Below are 24,729 nucleotides of genomic sequence, written 5' to 3'. Positions count from 1 at the left end.
CAGTGAGCCTTACCTCAGTTGTTGGTAAAGTGTTGGAAAAGGTTATAAGGGATAGGATTTATAATCATCTAGAAAAGAATAAATTGATTAGGGATAGTCAGCACTGTTTTGTGAAGGGAAGGTCGTGCTTCACAAACCTTATTGAGTTCTTTGAGAAGGTGACCAAACAGGTAGATGAGAGTAAACCGGTTGATGTGGTGTATATGGATTTCAGCAAGGCGTTTGATAAGATTCCCCACAATAGGCTATTGTACAAAATGCGGAGGAATGGAATTGTGGGAGATATAGCAGTTTGGATTGGAAATTGGCTTGCTGAAAGAAGACAGAGGGTGGTAGTTGATGGGAAATATTCATCCTGGAGACCAGTTACTCGTGGTGTACCGCAAGGGTCGGTGTTGGGTCCACTGCTGTTTGTCATTTTTACAAATGACCTGGATGAGGGCGTAGAAGGATGGGTTAGTAAATTTGCAGACGACACTAAGGTTGGTGGAGTTGTGGATAGTGACGAAGGATGCTGTAGGTTGCAGAGAGACATAGATAAGCTGCAGAGCTGGGCTGAGAGGTGACAAATGGAGTTTAATGCAGACAAGTGTGAGGTGATGCACTTTGGTAGGAGTAACCGGAAGGCAAAGTACAGGGCTAATGGTAAGATTCTTAGCAGTGTAGATGAGCAGAGAGATCTCGGTGTCCATGTACACAGATCCTTGAAAGTTGCCACCCAGGTTGTTAAGAAGGCATACAGTGTTTTAGCTTTTATTAATAGAGGGATCGAGTTCCAGAACCAAGAGGTTATGGTGAAGCTGTACAAAACTCTGGTGTGGCCGCACTTGGAGTATTGTGTACAGTTCTGGTCACTGCATTATAAGAAGGATGTGGAAACTTTGGAAAGGGTGCAGAGGAGATTTACTAGGATGTTGCTTGGTATGGAGGGAAGGTCTTACGAGGAAAGGCTGAGGGACTTGAGGCTGTTTTCATTAGAGAGAAGAAGGTTGAGAGGTGACTTAATTGAAACATATAAAATAATCAGAGAGTTAGATAGAGTGGATAGGGTGAGCCTTTTTCCTTAGATGGTGATGGCGAGCACGAGGGGGCATAGCTTTAAATTGAGGGGTGAAAGATATAGGACAGATGTCAGAGGTAGTTTCTTTACTCAGAGAGTAGTAAGGGAATGGAACGCTTTGCCTGCAACGGTACATTTAAGTCGTCATTGGACAAGCATATGGACGTACATGGAATAGTGTAGGTTAGATGGGCTTGAGATCGGTATGACAGGTCGGCACAACATTGAGGGCCGAAGGGCCTGTACTGTGTTGTAATGTTCTATGTTCTATGAAATTGAGAAAACATTGAAATAATTAAAAATGAGCTAACTTTACAAATTTCTGGAACTTCAAATCTAATAAAAGGTTTTTATTCCCAAGTACTTCATTCAAAAAATTTTAAGCTTCTTTCCGAATGATTTTCTTGACTTGCTTATTTTTAACTTTGTAGTTGAGTACTTACTTTAGAAAGCGTTAAATTGGAAATCTCAACTCTGTTTCCCAGCCTAGTTTTTTAAATGGAAATGAAACCTTTTTCTCCTGGAAGGGATTAAATTCTGTTTGGGTATCTGGAAATTGGCTGCCTTTTCATTGGTGCTTGGTCTGGTTTTGTCTCCGCTTGAGCTTGTGGGCTTTTTTATGTTCTCTCTACTTTTAAAAAAAGAAGTTTCCCCTGTTACAGATTGTTAAACACTTTTCAGATGTACGATTGTTTTTGGTGGTTTCTCTGCTATGTAGAATTTTCACTTTGTTCTTCATAACAGCTGCACAGCTCTGTGGGTTTCCTTGCTGGGCTAGCTGATCTTAAAGCTGCTCCAGTAGTTTTTTTTTGAAAAAGTGATGTTTTGAATTAGTTTGCATTCTTACGTCTGTTTCTTGATTTTTACTGCTGCTGTGATTTTCTCGACAGTAGAGCCTGTCACTACCATCATTTTTTTGTCGTGTGGCTTTAAGCACACATCCATGAATTTGGATTCATGACAGACTAGTTGAGGAGAAGGCAAGGTCAAGAACTATTTCAGGTTTAGGCTCCTATCTAAAACTGGCAATAAAATTGAAGATTAGTTACCACAATATATGATGTTCAAAGATATACCAGGTTCTGATCCTACTGTTATAATATTGAAAGACTATTCAATAAACTCTACCACCAAATGCTAGTTGGTTGACTCCACATGCTGCTTTGCATGAATTTCTAACATCTTTCTGGCTAGATTTCTTTGCCCAACTCTCCAAGTGTTTCTCAAATGCAAAAAAAAGGCAAAAAGTACACCAACAAGAGATTTTCCTTCAATTTAATAGATACAAATTTCATCATACCTCCACTTGTCCAATGAATAGTTCTTCAGGTTACTAGCAAAGTTATGATATATTCCTGTAATCGCACTCCAACTCATGCATGGCACTAATAGGTATTAAAATCAAAACTGTATACACTTTTACAAAGTAAGAACTGTTTACAAAGTTATAAAGTATCAACAGCACAGAAACAGGCCATCGGCACAACTGCTGTTACGTCATTTGCTGGTCTTTCTACTAAGGCAGGTTTATTTGGTTGGGAAATTTCCCACTTTAGCCATCCACCTTTACAGCAAAAATCCAGCCTTAAGAACCTTCATGTTATTGAGGAAGACCAAAGGGGAATCTTCTGCTTTTTTTCAAATAGTGACATGATTTAATCATATCTATTGAGAGTTATATAGATGTCGCTGCGTTTTAGCTGAACTGAAGTGTACAGAAGGGAGAAAATGGGAAGTTGGACAGGAGAGCATTGGAATGGTCTTGTCGAGAAGCAACAACAGCCTGGATCAGGATTTCAACAGTAGATGGACTAGTGAGGGAGTAGGGACGTTGGGAATGGGCAATGTTACATGGGTGAACATTGTCAAGGCAAGGACATGGGGTCAGAGGCTCAGCTGAAGCTTTAAGAGGATGATGTTAACCAACTGATATTGAAAATGAGTAGAGAGAGAAATCGAGAGTAATTTAACTCAATCTTACTGTCTCTATTCTCATAATCCTTAATACTCTAGCCTAAAAAACACAACCTCAGTTTTGAAGTTTGCAGTTGATCCTTAGCTTCAGCAGATGTTTTTGTGGGTAAAGTGTTCCAGATTTCCATTCCCCTATTTTGTGAAGAGATATTTGCTGACATCATCCTGAACTAGTTTTAATTGTTCTAATTTTAATGTTCTGCACCTTGTTCTGGACTCTCCTACAAGAGGAATAATTTCTCTCTAACTACTCTATCAAATTGTGTAAACATCTTAAATATTTCAATTACATTATCTCTGAATTTTCTAATTTAAAGTGAATACAAGCTCAGTCTATTGCTGTTCTGGTACACTGGTACTGTTTTATTTATTCACAGATTATGGGTGTTGCTGGCCATGCCAGGCCATCCCTAATTGCCCAGAGGGTGATTATCACTTTGCTGTGAGTCTTGAGTCACGTGTAAGCTAGGGCAAGTAAGGACAGTTACCTCCTTCCCTGAAAGTCATCTGTGAACATGACCAGAAAATCCATTTTTATTAAGCTGATCATGAAACCCTTATTTGCTGCTAGATCCACACAGGGGAGAATCAATCAGAAAATTTCTGTGACATAAACTCTCCAGGGAACCAATCGGGAGTAGAGAAGGATGACTTTGAGGGAGGAACAAGCCATGATCTCAGTTCTGCCAAAGGGCCACCATTTTCACTATTACACCTTTAATCTTTGCTGATCTAGCATCTCTGTTTATGGTCAGAAATCATAGTTGCTTCCTTCCCTAAAAGACGTCAGTGAACCATGTAGGCTTTTCCAACAGTTGACATCATTAAATTCTTAATTCCAAACTTTTATTGAATACAAATTCTACAGTCTGCCATGGTGGAATTCAAACCCAAGTCCCCAGAACATTACTTGGGTCACTTCCTCTTGCTGAGGTTCTGCAGACTTGAGTTCACCATTGCATGAAGGACATCATGTTGTGGCTGTACAAGACATGGGTTAGGAAACTTCTGGAGCACTGTAAACAGTTTTGGTTGCCCTGCTATAGAAAGGATGTTAATAAACTGAGAGGGTGTACAACAGATTTACGAGGATGTGACTGGGACTGGAGGGTGTGATAGGGAGAGGCTGGATAGGCTGGGACTTGTTTCACTGGATTATAGGAAGTTGAAGGGTGACCTTATAGAGGTTTATAAAATCATGAGGGGCATAGATAAAGTCAATAGCAACAGTCTTTTTCCTAGGCTAAGGGAGTTCAAAGCTCGAGGGCACAATTTTAAGGGAGAAGAAAAAAATTTAAAATCGACCTAAAGGACAACAGTTTCACACAGAGGGTGTTTTGTATGTGGATTGCCAGAGAAAGTAGAAAATGCATTTAAAAGATACTTGGACAGGTACATAAATATGAAGGGTTTAGAGGGATATGGGCCAGGCACTGGCAAATGGGACTTGTTTAGTTTGGGCAACCTCGTCGGCATGGACAGATCTGTTACCATGCCATAAGACTCAGCCGCATCATATCTCAATGTATTAACAATGTGGGTGTTCACCTTACAATCTTGCATGATTCATTTCTGGGAAAGATCTTGGGTCATTTTCAAGTGCTTAGTTATTTTAGTTGATTTGAAATTGTTAGAACATAAATATTTTGTACTATTCCCTGTTGTTTAATGATTGTCTGTATACTTACAACTCACAATTTGCATTTTCTCTGAAACCAGATTACCCAACCATTCAATCTGGTGTGCTCCTAGTCACAAATGCATTAAACATCCTGGACAAAATACACTGATCAATGTCACTATAAGTCAAAATACTTTCTCTATCTTCTTTTTCAGTTCCTTTCCCACTTCTAATGGTATATGAGGCATACAGAGTAAGTATGATGTCTATTTCCATGGTGAAGCTCCCTGAAAGAGGTCACCAGCCTGTCACCAGAGGTTACAGGTTGAAGAGTACCACTCTGCATCAAGCATAACCCATCATGACATTCTCCTGCACTTAATACTTATCACAGACATATTGGAAGGATTTACAGGTTGATCTTAATTTGTTTCTCCAATTTATTAAGTACTTTACTTTTTCTGTGAAAAAAAAAAGTTTGTCATTATGATTCATGGCAGTGTGGAGGAACAGGTGGTCCACATCCATAGACCACTCAAAGTTGCCACCCAAGTGGATAGGGTTGTTGAGAAGACATATGGTGTGTTAGCTTTCACTGGCAGGAGGATTGAGTTTAAGAGCCGCGAGGTTAAGATGCAGTTGTATAAAACCCTGGTCACACTTGGGGTATTGTGTTCAGTTCTGGTCGCCTCATTATAGGAAGGATGTGGAAGTTTTAGAGGAGGGAGCAGAGGAGATTTACCAACATGCTGCCTGGACTGGAGGGTAGGTATTATAAGGAAAGGTTGAGGGAGCTGGGGCTTTCCTCATTGGAGTGAAGAAAGATGAGAAGTGACTTGATAGTGGTGTAAAGATGATGAGAGGTGTAGATAGAGTGGATAGCCAGAGACTTTATCCCAGGGCGGAAATGATTACCATGAAGGGGCATAATTTTAAGGTGATTGGAGGAAGATATAGCGGAGATGTCAGAGGTAGGTTCTTTACACAGAGAGTGGTGAGTGCATAGAATGTACTGCCTGTTTTATTTATTTGAAAACACAACCTTTTGGAGCCTCACTCCTTTTTCAAGTGTTAGTGACAGAGGTAGCATCAGACGTAGAATTTAAAAGTAAAAGATTAAAAGGTCAAGTCACTGATGTGGAGGTATTTGACAAACTCAAGATGCTGTTAAATCTTTAATCAGTTAGAAAGTTTTAATTGATTAATGTGTATATGTAAATCCCCAAATTCATTTCAAGACCCTATCCTGAGAGATCTAAAAGTTTTATCAGTGTAAGGGAGAGGGACCATTTCAGGTCAGACAATGTGTGTTAGGTGTGAGGCCATGTTTAGAACCTGTCTCTGTTTTAGTTTGGAGTCAGACTGGTTTTATTTCTAAAAGTGGGAATTTATAAAATGCCACATTGACTATCTATAAATAGTGTACTTTTTGAGTAAAATAGAATGTTTAATATTAATCAATTAAAACCTTCTAACTGATTAAAGATTTAGCAGCATCTTGGGTTTGTCAAATACAGCCTCATTAGTGGTGTGACACTTTAATCTTTTACTTATAAATTCTATGTCTGATACTACCTCTCTCACTGACACCTGAAGGAAGAGTGAGGTTCTGAAAGCTAGTGTTTTCAAATAAACCTGTTGGACTATAACCAGGTGTTATGTGATTTCTGATGTTGTCCACCCCAGTCCAACACTGGTACCTCCACAGCATCTCAGTTTATGGGATAGTACACCGAAGACTCTATGGAGATGAGGCTTTTAATCCTATAGATCATCCCCTCATAAACCCTATAGCTTTCCTTCAGGAAGTACCATCCCTAGCCCATATCATACTTTCTGTAAATATTCCCACCAACTTTGCCTCCGATTCTCTCTCAAAGATTTCCCCTTCCCCTTCAGCGTAATTGTTTTCTCTGAGCTGATATCCCAAACTGATACACTTACGTTGATTCAGTGATTTCTTTTGACCCTCCATTACTCTGCTGTGCACAGGTTCATACTGATGTCACATGGACACATCCCTGGAATCCCTGATTATCCAACCAGAGCATTCTGAACGAGTATCCAATCAGGATACTGAAAGCTGAATCAATCAGGGTAGTAAAAAGGTGTCTAATGGCAAAGTGAGTTTGGGAATGAAATGGTGGTCAATATTTACTACAAAACCAACACTGATGCAGACAACACTGGCTGAAAAATAGTTATAGTAGATTCGCCAACTTTAATACATTTAAGTCATCATTGGACAAGCATATGAACGTACATGGAATAGTGTAGGTTAGATGGGCTTCAGATTGGTATGACAGGTCGGCACAACATTGAGGGCTGAAGGGCCTGTACTGTGCTGTAATGTTCTATGTTATCCTACAAGACCTTTTGGTCAGCATATAATTTGAGTAATCCAGAGCCTTTATTGTAACAGTCCTCACAAGATATTGTAAACTCTTCTGAGGATGTTTAAAAGTTCTGTTACCTACGTCTCTCAATGCATCAGAGCCTTTCCAACTAGCAGGCTAAGAACCGGGAGATCAGTAGCTGAAAGGAGGGAGAGGTTTGATTTAAGGAGTGGTGGGGAAGAATCTGAGTGCTGAGGCGAGGGCAGTGCAGGTCCTGGGAGCAATGGGCCAGGAGTTGCAGTATTGGTCAGTAACCCTACCAAAAATAAAGAAAATCTGCTGCCTTCCAATGCAGCATCCAGAAGAACTCCCTCAGGACAGGAATCCACACAGATAGCAGTGAAGAGAATGAGTGCAAGGATCTGCACAAAGTACAGTGAAGTGAATCAGTAGTGAAGACACACTCCCATTTTACTGTAATAACCAGCATAACATAAACATCCTGCACAAATGTTTGTGCATATGCAACTGGGTCTGTGCATCATTAAGTCAGGTGGTAGACCATATAAATGGGAATGTAAGTTGCTAGGTTTGATGATGTAAGTGGGTATGTGAGTCAGGTGACAGTTGAGTCAGATTGGGGAATGGGTGGGATATTTTGGGTGCAGTCAGTTCAAGAAGTTGTTTTCAGGTTTGGGGCTCATCAGCGTGTGGACAGGTGGTGGAGTATAGTCAGAGTAGGTTAGTTCTCGTAGTGTTGGTGGTAGGGAGGGCTGGTCAGAATGTCAAGCAGGGAGTTACAGAGAGAATCAGTCTGCGTGATTGGGGTCAAGTCTGTAGATACTCAGGAATTGGACTACATTTTTTCACATGCATACATCAGAATTATATGAAGTCTTGGACTCAAACTCAGTCAGAGGTTCTCTTCCAGAAGGTACCGAACACCCAGGAATTTAAAGTCAGACATGTCTATCTCCAAAGCAGTTCCCACAGAGTCAGTGAATTGGGACTTATGGAAAGCCCCAACATCTTGAGTTGTACATCTGATCTTGAACAATCTGGAGAAAGGAATATCAGGCACATTTGTCTCTCTGAGTTGATGACTTCCAGTTCATATTTATTCTGTTATTTCTTGTTGAACCTGGGAGATTTTACACTCTGTACAAACATCATCAACTTCCTTCAGAGAGAGCTGCTGTTGATAGCAGTACCTCAGTACTGGTGTTATGATGTGAGTGAAATCTACTTCCTGTTCCTTGAACCAATACCATCCTTTGCAGTGAGTTACGTAGAGAATCTCACTTTGATGACAGATAAGTATGAATTTAACTAGGTATTTGCTTTGTGCAAGGCTTTATTACAGAACCTACACTGATAGGATTCCTTCCACATGAGTGCATTGATAGACCATGACATATACTGACTGTGTGAAAGCCTTGTTTCAAACACCATCTTGGAAATTTCTCCACTGTGTGCATTTTTTCATGTTCTGGATGGTCAACTCCATCATGAAAGTTTCATCATAAATCTCACATTTGAAAGTTTACTCCCCTGTATGGATCCTCTGATGGAGCAGGAGATTCCATGACCTCGAGAATGATTTGTTGCACACATTACACGTAAATGGTTTCTCCCCTGTGTGGATGCGTTGGTGTACACGGAGGCTCACTGACTGCGAAAATGCTCTGTCACACACACCACATTTAAATGGTTTCTCCCCAGTATGAACCCTCTGATGAACCAGAAGTCTCGAAGAGTCAGAGAATGATTTATCACACACTTCGCATTTGAACGGCTTCTCTCCTGTGTGAATGCGTTGATGTGTGTGGAGATTTCCTGAGTGTGAGAATGATTTATTACACACCTCGCATGTGAACGGTCTCTCCCCTGTGTGAATGCGTTGATGCACACAGAGATCCGATGATGATGAGAATGATTTTTTGCATACATCACAAATAAATGGTTTCTCTCCTGTGTGAATGCGTTGGTGTCTCTGAAGATCTGATGATGATGCGAATGGTTTGTTGCACACCTCACATATGAATGGTTTCTCCCCTGTGTGAATGCGTTGGTGTCTGCGGAGGTGTGATGAGTCAGAGAATGATTTGTCACATTTTGTGCATGTGAACGGTCTCTCTCCTGTGTGAATGCGTTGATGAACACGGAGGGTTGATGAATGCGAGAATGATTTGATACACACATTGCAAGTGAATGGTTTCTCTCCTGTGTGAATATTTTGATGCACGAGAAGGGTCGATGACTGTAAGAATGATTTACCACACACCCTGCACGTGAACAGTTTCTTCCCTGTATGAATGTGTTGATGGTTCACGAGGCCTGCTAACTGTGGAAAGGCCCTATTACACATTTCACATTTGAGCAGTTTTTCCCCAGTGTGAATGCTTTGGTGGTTCGCAAGCATTGATAACTTTGTAAAAGCTCAGTTGCACACTTCATCCATCCCCTTTCATGAAGTTGCCCTTGTGTTAACAGTTCTATAAGAATCCTGTAAACAGGATGCATGAACTAGTGCAACCTTCTCACACTTGAACAGCCTCTCCCCTATAGGAATGAGTCAGTGGTTCTCGAGGCTGAACGAATGAATGAAGTTTTCACCACACTTGGAACCACTTCTTCCCAGCCTCACCCTGAGGTTGGTTTTGATGGAAATTCAACTTCAGAGTTTCAGATCTTGTGATGTGTCAAAGCTCCCTGACCTGAAAAATTTCCAGCTGATAGGTTCACTGCCCAATCTTCTCTGTGTTCAGCACTGCTGTGAAGGAACTGGATCTCTTCCCACAGTTGTGCGATTTTTCCTTTAGTGATGGTCAGGATCTATTTGCGATGTCTATCCTTTCTGTATCCTCTGGTGTAGTACGGTGCAATCCTTCAGTAAAACAGGAAAAGGAAACATGATTTCCTCCAACTCCCTCTCCTCCTTTGCTGGAGGGGCTGATTCCTAAGTGTGAGACAGTTAAACAGCAAGTGCCAGTCTGCTATTCCTCATGTTGGAGGTCGATCAGAAAGAAGTCCTTTCCTTTCCTCACTTGACTGTCACACGCCCTCTGTTTCCAGTAAGGACACTGGATAGTGACCTGGAGTAGACAATGTGGCTACTTGCTCTCCTCCATCCAGACCCCCATTTCCCAGGCACCATGAAAACAATGGAAAAGACAATTGGACAGAGTGTTAAACAGGCTCTCAATTTGCTGAGTTTGTGCATTGCTGGTAAAGACCAGTCTTACCGTACATAATGTGTTTAATATAAAAAACACTAAAATAAATAAAATTTCTTCTTATGTTTTCAAATTACTTTCAGAAAACTCAATGGGCATGAGTGCAGGGGATGGAGCGGAGGACAGTTTAATGTAGCTGGTTGAAGTGTTCTGGTTTATCTTGGGAAATTATTCACACTGCACTCACTGAGACTACACATCCCAAGTTCAGTCGTGAGCTACAGCTCTGGGAAAAAAAATCAAATCCAAGCCCAGGTTTTAAGCATTAAAAGATATTTCAAGAAATGTAACTCCAGTTTTGACAGCTGGATCAACAATCCAGAGACTGAGAGTTCAAATGAATCCATACGATGACAGTGAGAAACTGGTCACTTGCCAAACGGTCCATGCTGGTGTTTGTGATTCATGTGAAATAAAAGTGTGAAAACTTTTAGTTTGTCCTAAAAATCCAAATATTATCCTTCAAGGAAGGGAATCTACACAAATGCTTCATCCTGTCTACATGTGACTCCAGTCCCACACAACATGGTTGACTCTGAACTGCCCTCTTAAGTGACCAAGCCAACAATGATAAACAATCACTAACAAGTCCAATAATAAGTAATCTCCCTCAATCCTGCCCATCTGAGGAGGGAGCTCTCCCTTAGTGCTGCCCCTCCGATTAAGCAACACTTCCTCAGGGAAATGTATTATTCCAGACCTCCACCATCAGTAATCTACAGGAATTTTAATTACTTAAAGAGAAATGAAAGGATTCTAGGGTTAAACCTTCTGGAAATGATCCCATTCTACCTTTAAAATTAAAGAAGGGAATACAGTCCTCAGGCAGCTTGGGAATGTCTGATATTTACGCTCACTGGATGCACAGAAAATGTGTCCCTCACCAAGAAGGTTGCTGCATGTGTTAAAACCACATCATCATCATCATTCACCTCAACATTCCAAATCTTTGCTGCCTACATCCTCACTCACACCATGTACCATTCACTCATTATACTTGTGCTGGCTAATTTGTAATTGCTCCCACTCTGAAAACACCTCTCTTCCTGGTTTGAAAATCCTTCTACAAATTTTGTCTTCTCTATATCTGTCATCTCCTCCATTCCTACAACCTTGTCAAGCCCCTGTACTACTCCAGATCTGGCCTCATAAACTTCTCCCATTTTTTTCCCTCATACTGGGGTCCGTGGCTTGGAATGCCAAGGCCCCAACCTCTGGAATTCCCTCTCAAAACTTACCCGCTTTTCCACATTGCGATGTCCTTTAAGAGCCACTTGAAGACCAACTTCATTGCCCAAAATTGTAATAATCTGTCCGAATGTCTTCTCATCTGATTCTGAGTCAGTATTTGCCTAATAACTGAAACCTGGACGGTTACATAAGATCAATGAAGATTTATAGCTCCTACCAAACATCCAGTCAGTTTTTGAAGAGACAGTAGGAACTGCCAATGCTGGAGAATCTGAGATGACACGGTGTGAAGCTGGATGAACACAGCAGGCCAAGCAGCATTTAAGGAGCAGGAAAGTTTGACGTTTCTTCTGAAGAAGGGTCCTGACCCAAAACATCAAACTTTCCTGCTTCTCTGATGCTGCTAAGTCAGTTTTTGAAAATTTCCATTGTAGGATAGGAGAGTGCTGTATTATGAGTGGTGCTGGAATTTAGCTATGTTGTTAAATAGATGCTTTTTCTCCTCTCTCTAAGGTGAGAGTGAAAGATTCCATGGTGTAATTTTGAAGATTATGGGAGTTACCATTGGTGATGTGGGCAAAATTAAATCTGCATCAACACCATCAAAAACGACTGTCTGGTCGTCACTACTTTACCATTTGTGAAGCCTTTCCGTGCACGCATTGGCTGCAAATTTTCCTACGCTACAACAATGACCATCTTCAAAACAGACTTCTTTGGCTGTAAAGCACTTTAGGTTATTGGTGGCCACGATAGCCCTATAATAATTACAAGTCTTAGCTCTTTTCTGGTACGATCAGAAAGATAGAGTAGTGGGAGCTCTTCAAAGGTTTCGAAAAGACAGAAAACGTCCAGATCCCAACACAGAGATAGAAATAACCATTCCCAGTTCACACGATCATAACCACTTCCCAACACACATAGAGAACTTAACATCAGGAAATTGACGAGAATCCTCAGACACCCGGCATCCAATTTCAGGAATGAGCCATCAACAAAACTCAGCCTGCAAATCAAAAGGGAAATTCAACACCCAACACTCAAACAGTTCAGCACAAAGCGCCGAGTAAACAGCTCTCTCAGCTGGGTCTTCTCACACAGCATAAGGGACATTTCCACCCCTGATTACCCACAGGACAGTCAGACTGCCTGAAGATTGGTGTGGATATTATGGGATACAATTTGTATAAAAGCTGCTCCTTCACTCACCATCTCCTCACTTGGTTTTCAGTCCCTGTAGGAAGTGAACCGGCTCTGGAAGAGGAAGAGGATAGAATGGGCAGAGTGGGTGGGCTCTCTAATGAACAAAGCTGTGAAGCTGGATGAACACAGCAGGCCAGGCAGCATCAAAGGAGCAGGAAAGTTGACGTTTCGGGTCGGGACCCTTCTTTAGAAATCCATTTCTGAAAGTATATTTTTTCACCCAGAGAATGATGAGGGCTTGAAACTCACAGTCTGGAAGGGTCATCAGAGGCATAAACCACTCATTGTATTTAAATAAAACATTCGGATAAGAACATAAAGGAATCATTTGTTCATGCTTAAAATGAGGCTAGAAATAACTTCTCCATGTTTACACTCCATCAAACTTTCACAAAAGATTCAGCATTTTCTGCGCTACCCTCTCCTGATCTCTGGTGATCAGCGCTGCCTGCTACACTCTCTCTCAAGCCATACTGATCAATACCGTCTGCTCGGCTCTTTTTCAGGCTGGAGAAGAAGCAGGTCAAGGGGAGTAGAAATAGGAGATGACATTGTCCTGAATGAGGACACTCATAGAGCTCTCTCGACAGAAATCAATTCCCCTCCTTCGTCCGGTGTTGATACCCGTGCCTGAGGCAATTCTCATACAGAAAAGCGAGTGGGATGTTGAAGGACTTTTCAGGTACTAGCTACACCTGGGCGGGGATCAGAATGTTCCCTAGAAAGAGGCAGATTGGCCACAATCATCCTCGTGTATTGCACGCTAAACGATATCTCTGATACGAGGCCTAGACTTAGGACAGCCTGGTAAAGGATCTGGGAGACAACGGAACAAAAACAACTTAGAAGTGAAACAAGACGTTGTGAGTGCTGAAACTCAGAATCGGAGCGGGAGGCACTGAAGCTCAACAGCAGGTGGCGTGGGCACGGCTGTCAGTTGCCAACTCACGGGCAGCTTCCTACACGATGAGACCCACCTCATGCCCTGAATCGTTGAATTACTTTGCAAGTCCCGGAACCTGTGCATCTCCCTTCTGTGTACTTCCAGCTGCATTCTTTTCTCTCATGCCCCTCTCCCATGTGTCCATTCCTTCTGTGCAATCAACTCCGACATCCCTCCATCCTGTGCATGTCATCAATGTCTTGCATGCTGTGGGTCTTTCAGATCTGATTTCGTGTCAGACGCATCCGAGGATCAACATCTCACATGTTTCAGTTTGAAAGTATCCGAGGACGAAGAATACTATTCCCACACGAGAAATATCTATCAACATTTACAGGGGAACTGAAACAGTAGCTGTAATAAGTGAGGTTTTATTCAGATGGGACAATGACAAGTTTAAATCTCCAGCTGATCTGCTGCTCAAAGTCACCTCCATTTCACTGGTCAGTTTCACAAGCTTCAGGGAACTCATGTTGCTGCAGAAATATTTGGATTGGCTGTGAGAGACGTCAATCAGAGAGCCCACCCACTCTGCCCATTCTCTCCTCTTCCAGAGCTGATTCACTTCCTGTAGGGACTGAAAACCAAGTGAGGAGATGGTGAGTGAAGGAGCAGCTTTTATACAAATTGTATCCCATAATATCCACACCAATCTTCAGGCAGTCTGACTGTCCTGTGGGTAATCAGGGGTGGAAATGTCCCTTATGCTGTGTGAGAAGATCCGGCTGAGAGAGCTGTTTACTCAGTGCTTTGTGCTGAACTGTTAGACTGGAGCTGTGTGTTGGATATTGAGTGTGTTTATTGGAAACATTTCCCTTCTGATTTGCAGGCTGAGTTTTGTTGATGGCTCATTCCTGAATATAAGAAGGTAAGTTGTTATTGTGCGGGAGGTGCAGAATGTCTGAGGATTCTTACTGATGTCTTATTTTTGTGTTGTGTATGTGTTGGGAGCTGATGATTATCCTGTTGCCCTGGGAATAGTCAGTTCTTTCTAAGTTGGGATCTGGATGTTGTGTGTCATTTTTAATCCTTCTGAGATATCACACCACCCTGACTCTGTGAACCTCTCATGAAAAAAAATACGATTGCTTAGATCTTTTCACACAGATGTCCCATAGTTTTTAAAATTTAGTTGAATTCTCTTGAGGTGTGTTCTCTGTTGTAATATCAGAAACATGGGGATCAAAGTGCACAGAACAAGCTCCCCCAAGTAGAATGTGATAATTTAGGTTATTTATTTTTGCTGGTGCTGATGGCTGACGTATTCATGGGATCCAGAAGAAACTATGACTTTTAAAAGATATTTGAAATCCTAATTATCATCTGATAGAAATCGTGACATGATTTCACATTTTATGATGTTTATTCTGGCAAACCAAGATTGTGTTGAAACAATTCCTATTCACAACTAAAACAGTAGACTGCAGAAGTGTCCTCCCTTCTTAATTTTTAACACCATGATATACTTATATTGTATTTTACATCCAACTTTCATAGCGGCTGGTCCAGTGATACCCTTAACTTTCAATGGGCTCGGCCATTAACATATGCATTAGGCACAGAAGTAGTCCATCTGGCCCTTCAATACTGCTCTGCTATTCAAAACGATCATGGTTGATGTCTCTATGATCCTTTTCTCATGTAAGGGGGCAGTATGGCAGTCCAGTGGTTAGCACTGCTGCCACACAAGGATCCAGTTTCAATTCCAGCCTTGGGTGACTGTCTGTGTGCTCCGGTTTCCTCACACAGTCCAAAGATGTGCAGGTTAAGTGGATTGGCCATGCTAAGTTGCCCATAGTGTCCAGGGATCTGTGCGTTAGCCATGAAATATGGGGTTACATGGACAGGGTAGGGGAGTGTGTGTCTGGGTGGGATGCTGTTCGGAGGGTCAGTGTACACTCAATGGGCTGATTCGCTTGCTTCCACATTGCATTATATGATTCTATCTAATTTGATGATGATAATCCTAGAATGAGGGCTGTGAGATTGTGATGGAATACAATCTTTCTTCTGCTGATGGCTCATTGCACCTGAAGGACACCCCGTTGAGGGAGGTGTCCTCAGTCTACTTCATTCATGATGATGAACATGGTGAAGGTCGCATTCATCAGTTGGGAGCGAAGTGGAATTTGTTTCACCTGAAGCCCTGATAATTCATGGAGTCAATATTAAGGACGGCCCCATCTCTCAGTGGAATGGAACATACGCAAGGACGTGACCAGGAGTTTGGCATGTTTCTCGGTCAAAACAATTTAGTGATGATAGTTAACCATGAATTAATGGCCATTCTAATTCAGACTGACTGTCTTTTCCATTGCCCTAATGATACCTGGGATGATAGGGGAGAGGGTGGGGGCATGGACTGGTTCCATTAGGCGAAGGAAAGAAAGAAGCCACATTATCTGTTCCTGCTTGCTAACCAGGGTTCCTGCTGGAACCACAGGGTGTGTGGCATCAATTTGTTGAAAAAGAAAGGAGCTGATCCACCGCACACAGGGGAATAGCAGACTGGCACTCACTGTGTAACAGCCTCTTACTGAGGAATCAGCTCCTTTGGCAAGGGAGGAGAGGGAGTTGGAGGAAATCATGTTTGTTTTTCCTGTTTTACAGAAGAATTGTACTGTACTACACCAGAGAATCAGAGAGGATGGGCACCATAGATAGATCTTGACTATCACCCAAGGAACAACTACACAACTGTGGAAAGACATCCAGTCCCTTCACAGCATTACTCAATGCAGAGAAGGTTGGGCAGTGAAACTATCGTCCGGAAATCAGTCAGTTCAGAGGAGCATATCATTAGATTTGAAACTGGTCAGTGGTGTGCATCCTTTCATCCAAACCAACCTTTCTGAAGGTTCGGCTGTGAGAGATCAGTCTTTGTGATGCTGGGAAGAAGTGAGAGCAGGCTTCAGGTGTGGTAAGAACTTCATTCATTCATCAAGTCTCATGAAATACTGATTCATTCCTACAGGTAAGAGGCTGTTCAACTGTTGGGTTTGTGAGGAGAGTTACACAGATTCATCAGCTCCCCCAGCAACAGGGAGTCACTGTTAATACAGCTGCATGGAAGAGAAACCTTTCAAGTGTGAATTGTGCAACAAATCATTCTGGTGCTCATCAGACTTTCTTGTGCACCAACGCATTCACACAGGGGAGAAACCATTTACCTGTGACGTGTGTAAGAAATCATTCTCTCAGTCAGCGACGTTACGTGTTCACCAACGCATTCATACAGGGGAAAAACCATTTACGTGTGAGGTGTGTGACAAATCATTCACGCAGTTATCAAGCCTCCGGGTCCACCAAACAATCCATACAGGGGAGAAACTCTTCAAGTGTGAAGTTTGTGAAAAAGCATTTGCAACATCTACAAGGCTCCTGGAACACCAGAGCGTCCACACAGGGGAGAAACCCTTCAGGTGTCAGGTGTGTAACAAATCATTCTCACGCTCAACTCATTTCCGTACACATCAACGCATTCACACTGGAGAGAAACCATTCACCTGCCAAGTGTGTAACAAATCATTCTCACGGTCTTCGAACCTCCTTGAACACCAACGCCTTCACACTGGGGAGAAGACTTTCAAATGTGAGGTGTGTAATAAGAGTTTTGCACAATTGTCAGGCCTTGTGAAACACCGGCACACTCACACAGGAGAGAAGAAAATATTCACGTGTGACGTGTGTAATGAGGAGTTTGAACAATTGTGGGGAATGTTGGATCACCGTCGCATTCACACAGTTGGGGAAACCAAATCAGGTGTGTGACTGAGTATTCACACAGTCAGCGATACTCAAGAAACACAGACACAACCACACTGAGAAAGGGTTTGTGCTAGGCTGTGTGGCAAATGCTTCATAAGGCCAAAATTACTGACCAGGGAGAAACCATTGAAATGTGAGGTATATAGCCATGATTACACACTGTCAGTGACAATGACGTGTCCAACTAGTGCAGGGTGTTTAATGAAGGCTATGTACAATCATTGGGCCTGATGTATCACAAACGTATCCCTGCTGGGGAAAAACTTGATGTGTGAACTCTGTGACATTTTCTTCACACATTTGTGAAAGCTCCTGCTCCCTCAGAGAATCTCCATGGCGGAGTGACTGTGCAATCCTTGACTCTTGCACCACCAGAAGGTTCGGGAAGATGAACTATTCTGGTGTGAAGCTAATAACAAGATATTTATCATCTGATCTCCAAAAATACCACTGGATCCAGACTGGTCTAAAATACGTGACAAGGCTGTTACACAGTGTATTCCGATCCATCAATGCATTTGCATAAGGGAGAAACCCTGTCTGTGTGAGTGCTGTAATAAAGGATTCAATTATTGGACCTCATAGAACATCAGCGAATCCACACGGGAGACAAACCCTTCCAGTGTGAAGTGTGTCCACTGTTTCACATTATTGTTCTCCTCCTGTCATTGGACACCATGTCTGCATATGGACTCGAAGCTGGGTCACCTGCCTCTATTGCTCTGAGAGCTGTCTGTATTGTTTACCCTCTGTGCTCACAAAGGGGAGCTATCATTCCAAAGTTTTGTCTATGTCGACAATATCTATCTCAAACCTCTCCCACCATTGGTCCTATTGTTTCAAAAAAAGTGTAACCTTTGACCTGAATACCAAACATCACCAGAAGACATCAATATGTACAAAAGCTCCTGTGTAAATATGGCATCCTTTCAGTGCTGTGTCAGGAACGAGTCACTCACTGACTCTCACTCTGACCAAGAAGACAATCAGATACTCAGTGGTTCGAAAGACTTCAGCTTCTGATCAACCAGCACATGCAGTCAGGGGAGGAGCCATTCTTGGGGCAGTAATAGAGGTACATCAATTAGCCTCAATGTCTTTGGTCAATGGAGGAGGAGAATCAACCAGGAACCCTATTCCTCACCAGTGAGTCCAGCTGGGGAGTCAGGGGGAGGGCAGGATGTGCCTCAGCTGTGACAGTCTCCATTGTTTCACAACATTCAATGTTTAGCTCTCCACATGGTGAATGGGCACTCAGAGCACTAAAGGCCAATCAAAATCCACAGTCTGCCCTCTGGGTCAGTATCTTGAAGACTGAAGAGTGAAAGGACAACAACTTGCATATATTTAGCGCCTTAATATAATAAAACATCCCAAAGTATATCCTAGAAATGTAATCAGATAGAAATTAAAATAGCAGAGACAAAGGAGTGCTAAGAAAGGGATTAACAAAAATTTGGTCAAACCGATGGGTTTAACAAGGGTCCTCAATAAACGGACAGAGGTATTGATGCAGAGAGGTTTAAAGAAGGTATCCTGAAGAATACTTAATGTCCAAGGAGCATCTGTTCCAAGCACTGTTAACATGGGTGGGGGAGAAGAGAAACCCTTCAAATAAGATTTACATTCAAGCTTTCATTATGTCTTTGAGCCTCCTGGGACACAGAGGAATTATACAGATGTGTGAGGCGTATGACTGATTCTTCAACCCTTGTACTCCTTCTTGCCTTCTCCCCATGGTACATTCATTCTTTGCAGTTCTCTCTTGAATGCTCAATCGAGCCTGTCTCCACCACTCTTGGGCCTAATGTTCCAGACCCCAACTGCTCACTATATGAATTTTTTTTTCTGATGTCATTACTACCGCTTTTGCCAATTACCTTAAGCTTGTGTCCCGTCAGTCTTGATCCTTGCATGAGTAGGATCAGTTTTTTCCTGTTTGCTCTGTCCAGACTTCTCATAATTTTGAAAACTTTTATCAAATATGCAATCAGTCCTCTCTTCTCCAGTGAAAACAGTCCCTTTTCTGCAATCTTATTCTATAACAGAAGTTTGTCATTCCTGAAGCCATTCTTGTGAATCTTCATTCCACTATCGCGAATATATAAAGCCTAGTCCAGAACTGGACACACTCCAGCTCAGGCTAAGACAATGTTTAATGTGGGTTTTGTAGATAACTATCTTGCTTTTGTAGTCTGTGCCCTTGTTGATAACTCCTGGGATGCCATTTGCTTCATTAACTACTTTCTCAAACTCTCTGGCAACGTTCATTGATGTTGCACAGCTTCACCGAGGGGCTTCTGCTCCTCTAGCCTTTTAGAATTGTACCTTTACATTAGGTTGTTTTTCTGTGTTCTCTGTACCGAAACAAATCACTTCACATTTTTGTGCATTAAATTTGATCTCCTATCTCTCTTCCCATTTCACATACCTGTTTATCTCCTTAAGAAATTCTGCATCTTCCTTGTCACAGTTCACAAGACCCCCGAATTTAGTGTAAATGTTGTTATTATGCTGTGTACACCAAGATCTAGGTAATTAATTATATCTAAGGAAGAACCATGTCGCTTAGCACCTAACCCTGAAGAACATCACTATAAACCTTTCTTCAGCTTGAGAAACATCCATTCATCACTTCCTCACTAGTCCTTGTCACTCAGATCATGTTGTAACCATGAAGCTACTTGACCTTTGCTTCACTTTACTCTCAAAGCTGCGTGGGGCATGTTATCAAATGCCTTTTGGATGTTGATATGCACCACATTATCCAGGCTTGGGCTGACATATGGCAAGTAACATTTGCACCACAAGAAGGCCAGGCAATGACCATCTGTAATAAGAGACCATTTAATCAATCCCCCTTGACATTCAATGTTAGCATCACTGAATCCCCTACTATCATATCCTTGGAGTTACCACTGACCAGAAACTCAACTGGTTACATAATACATTGCCACATAAACACGGTGGCTACAGGAGCAGGTCAGATGCTAGGAATATTGCAGTGAGTAACTCACCAAATGAATCCCCAAAGCTTGTCCACCATCTGCAAGGTATAAGTCAGGCATGTGATGAAGTACTTCCCAATTGCCTGGATGGGTGCGGTTCCAATAACACTCAAGAAGCATAACACCATGGATCATCAAGCCTTTCTGCTGCATCATCAGAAAACTTCTGGAGGTTAGTTAAATATTCGTTGTTCTTTATAGATCTGTTGTATCTTTCCTTAGTTAACTCACATTTGCCCAAGTGACTTATTTTGTCCTGATTTATTGTTTCTAGAAGCTTTACACCCACTAATGTTAATTGCTGCATCTATCTTTAAACCTTATTTGAACAGGGTGTAGTATTTGCAGTTCTTCCATTCTCCTGCTCCACTTCCAATTCTCAGGAAGACTGGAAAGTTATGGCCAGTGCCTCCATAATTCTTACTCCAACCAAGTAATCTCTTCTTTAAAAGGCAGTCCATTGTTCATTTACCATTTCACCTGACAACCTTTTAATCCAATTTATCTGGCCAAATCTGTTCCTTACCCAACTGCTGTTGGTTTTCCCCAGTTCATTATTCTTGTTCATTATTGTTCCTTGTCCTTCTCAATCCCCACACCTAAACCTTCTGATACAATGATCACTGTCCCCTCAGTATACTCCTCCTGACACTTGTACCCACTCGGTGACATCCTCGATCCTGGTATTAGCAAGGTTACATACAATCCTGGATTCATGTCTCCAGCCACAGAAACATTTGTCTATTCTTGGAACTATTGAGTCTCTTACTGCTCTTCCAGTCTTCAGTGTACCTCCCTGTACAGTTAAGCCGACTGTGATGCTGTGGACTCCCGGATCACCCACCTCTTTCATCAGGATTTGGAGCTCAGTACTGGCTAGAAAGTGAGAAACATTCAGAGGTCTTGCAATACTTGCCTTCCTCTCACTTCCTAAACTGACCCCTTAACAGCCTTGTTCCAATTTTAGTGCAATGGCCACTGTGCTTGTAAGGGTATCCAACTCCCAGGAATAGAGAAGGGGTAGAAACAGACCTGTTGTGATATGAATTATAGACAGATCCTCCTCAGGTAATGGGTGTTTGACTAATACCATTGTGAATGTTTGTACTCTCCTGTCATGAAAACTCCTGAGTATTCATGAGTGAGGAAGTGAGGATGAGACTGTACAGATCTCCGAGTATCCTCAGCCCATAAAAAGCTTGATGTTGTCACAATGTGGTATGTTCACCTTACACCGTTCTGAGGTTCATTTCATGATCTGAGAAAGATGTTGAGTCATTTTCAAGTGCTTTGATGTTTTAGCTTCATTCTAAATTTGGTGTAAGCTAAATGTTGTGGTGACATTCCTCAGTTGTTTTATCTCACAATAAATTCACTGCTTAGCGTAAGCCAAGAAATTTAATATCTTAGCCTGGTGTTTTGTTTTCCACAGAAACAATTAGGATCCTATGTAAGAGTCTGATATACAATATATTGGTCAACGTCATTATGAACAGGGACATTTTGTCTATCCAGGGGTTTATAATTTCAAAATATACAGCATAGAGCATGGAAACAGACCCTTCAGTCCAACCAGTCCATGCTGACCAAAACCCCAAAATAAACTAGTCCCGCCTATCTACACTTGGCCCATATCTCTCCAAGCCTTTCTTATTCATGTACTTACCCAAATTTTATTATTGCTTTTTTTGAATATTAAAGATCCAAAAAAAAGTAAAAATCTTAAACTACAGAAACGTAATAATAAAAACAATAGTAAAGTTAGAAGTAAGCCTGCAATCTCAGCAGCATCTGCAATATCCACACTACTCTCAGTCTACCGTTTTTCGTCAAGCATCCATATCCCTTAAAGAAAGACTTGCATATGTCAACTTTCACAACCTTAGGGTGTCAAAAATCATTTCACAGCCAATGAAGTTAAGGGTTTGTAAGTAACTGATTCCATAAATCTTATGTTCCCAGAAACAGCGGCATATCAGCCTCAGTGCTCTTGTCTCTACAGAGAGTCAAGAAACTACAGCTTTCTAACTCAGAGACAAAAATGCAAACTAAACCATAACCAGCCTTCAGTTGCACAAACAGCCTTTACCAGCACCCTCCGTCTCCTTCCACTACACCAATTTTCTAACTTGCAAAATTACCTTGGATCCCATGTGCTTTTACCACCTTTCATCATTCTCCCATGTGGGACCTTGTCAAAGGCTTTGCTGAAATCATATAAACGACATCAGCTGCAAAGCCCTGATCAACATACTTGGACACCTCCTTGAAAGATTCAGCCAGATTTGTTAGGCATGACCTACTTCTGACAAAGCAGTGGTATCTACCCATGATAAACCTTTCTTCATTTGGCATAAAATGGATATGAAATAAGTGACTCATACTGGTGTTGAAGGAAGAGGTTTTGATGAACCGTTGCAAAGCACATAAGTAATCTTGAGGATTTGGCATGTTTTAGAAATGAGCAAATGGTGACCAACACGTTGTTGAAGACTGAAAAAGTAGAATCAGTGTAAATGAGCCAGAAATAGCAAAACTGATTCTAAAGCTTTCATAAATAAGGAAGAGAGAGGCTGAGGTAAATGTTTTGGTCACACAAGCCAGAAGCATAAGTAATTGTCATGAGGAATGAAAAATAATTTGTTACATATCTATAATAGATTGCAATCAAGGGTCGAGTAAGAATGAGAAATTCCAATTTTTTTTCTGCTCCTGCTATTTACTTTTGGATAAACTTGAGAGAAAAAGCTGGTGAATTTCTATGACATGATTCTCTATAATAGTGCATCAATTACAAGATATTTAGGTCCAAAGAATAAATTATTGAATATTCCAGAGAAACGCTGCACTCGTTTTATCTTGAAATCAGTATGACTTGTCAATCATATCTATCAAAATTTGAATGCACGCCTGTGAATTGTGGCTGCTGAAGTTTTTAATAAAAAGATATTCTACTGCCACAGAAGTTCATTAAATATGTTTTCTGCTTCTCCTCCAACATTGATTACTATTATTGGGTTGCAACTCTTCATATATTGGCCTAAATAGATATTATAAAATTGGAAAGAGTGCAGAAAAGATTTATAAAGATGTTACTGGGGCTGGAGGGTTTGAGTTGTAAGGAGTGGCTGGATAGGTTGGGACTTTTTTTGCTGGAGTGTCGGAGGTTGAGGAGTGACCGCATAGAGATTTATAAGATCATGAGGAATATAGATAAGGTGAATGGCAAATCTCTTTTCCCGAGGGTAGGGGAAAATTTTAAGTTGAGAGGAGAAAGATTTAAAAGGGGCAATGTGTTCACGCATAGGGTGATTGGTACGTGGAATGAACTGCCAGAGGAAATGGTAGCTGGAGATATAGTTCCAATGTTCAAAAGACATTTGGACAGGTACATGAATAGGAAAGGTTCGAGGGATTTGGGTCTAGTTTAGTTTGGGAAACTTGGTCAACATGGACGAGTTGGACTGAAGGTTCTGTTTCTGTGCTGTATGACTCTTATGACCAACAACAACCTCTAACATTTCTAAGGGGTTACATCCCAAGGCCATGTACAAAATACTTTTCACTTCCAAACCTTAAAGTTTGATTTGATTTAAAGTAGGGCTCCTGCGATAGGGATAGGGTCTCCATCCCCTCTGTGACTGGCCTGTCTCCTCTCCAACTATCTTCTCCTCTATCCATCTTCTATCCGCCTCCATCTCTCTCACTATTTATTTCAGAACCCCCTTCCCCTCCCCCATTTCTGAGGAAGGGTCTAGGCTTGAAATGCCAGCTTTCCTGCTCCTCTGATGCTACTCAACCTGCTGTATTCATCCAGCTTTATACCTTGTTATCTCAGATTCTCCAGCATCTGCAGTTCCTACTATCTCTGGACCAGTTAGTGCTACAGGTGTCACTGTTGTCTTTGTATCCGGGCTCCTGAAGCTGCAAAAGGTGGTAAAATCTCTGCTGTCAGGAGAAGTAAATCTGATGGACAAAAGTGGGTTAATTCCAGGAATGATGAACAACCTACAGACTAGGTACTGATAGAGGATCCCACATAAATAAAGACCCAAACATCCTAAATCCCGTTGACCCAAGCACAATCTATCTCCCATCTGAAAATCTCCGGGATTCTTCAGAGCCTGAACTGCACTGACCATCCCATCATTAGATGTGCTGGAAGGACAGGCTTATCCAGGTCCTGCTCTAAAACCTTCCATCCCATGACATTAAGATCAGGAATACAGCAGTGTCTGAGTGACTTAGGCAGGAGAGTCTTGGTCCTGATCTGGGTTTTTTAAATTCATTTGTGGGATGACAGCATCACCAGTTGGGGCAATAGTTTCTATCCGTCCCTTTCTGCCCTTGAGAAGGTAGTGCTGAGTTGTTATCTTGAACAGCCAAAGT

The 24,729-nt window shown here is 41.7% G+C and overlaps 2 protein-coding genes across 3 annotated transcripts; one reads left to right on the top strand and one right to left on the bottom strand.

The window, feature by feature from the left end:
- Positions 1–6,853: 6,853 nt before the first annotated feature.
- On the bottom strand, positions 6,854–12,621 carry LOC125446388 (zinc finger protein 271-like). The gene has a single exon (XM_048519928.2). The coding sequence runs from the start codon at positions 9,411–9,413 to the stop codon at positions 8,535–8,537; it is 879 nt and encodes a 292-aa protein (XP_048375885.1). The 5' UTR covers positions 9,414–12,621; the 3' UTR covers positions 6,854–8,534.
- A 1,482-nt stretch (positions 12,622–14,103) lies between these two features.
- Positions 14,104–23,781, top strand: LOC125446394 (zinc finger protein 239-like). 2 transcript variants are annotated; one of them, XM_059639702.1, is made up of 2 exons: positions 14,104–14,163; positions 16,175–23,781. In XM_059639702.1, the coding sequence occupies exon 2, from the start codon at positions 16,631–16,633 to the stop codon at positions 17,333–17,335; it is 705 nt and encodes a 234-aa protein (XP_059495685.1). In that variant the 5' UTR covers positions 14,104–14,163; positions 16,175–16,630; the 3' UTR covers positions 17,336–23,781. The 2 variants fall into 2 exon arrangements, with proteins under 2 accessions (XP_059495685.1, XP_048375901.1); XM_048519944.2 differs by having other exon boundaries at positions 14,139–14,163; positions 16,539–23,781.
- The last annotated feature ends 948 nt before the right edge of the window (positions 23,782–24,729 follow it).

The sequence above is a fragment of the Stegostoma tigrinum genome, chromosome 34 (genome assembly GCF_030684315.1).
Source record: "Stegostoma tigrinum isolate sSteTig4 chromosome 34, sSteTig4.hap1, whole genome shotgun sequence".
In the NCBI taxonomy this organism is placed as follows: domain Eukaryota; kingdom Metazoa; phylum Chordata; class Chondrichthyes; order Orectolobiformes; family Stegostomatidae; genus Stegostoma; species Stegostoma tigrinum.
This window is presented reverse-complemented; position numbering and strand designations above follow the sequence as displayed.

Coding starts and splice junctions, on each gene's coding strand:
- LOC125446388 (XM_048519928.2), bottom strand. CDS start 9,413: ATGCTTGCGAACCACCAAAGCATTCACACTGGGGAAAAACTGCTCAAA.
- LOC125446394 (XM_059639702.1), top strand. CDS start 16,631: ATGGAAGAGAAACCTTTCAAGTGTGAATTGTGCAACAAATCATTCTGG.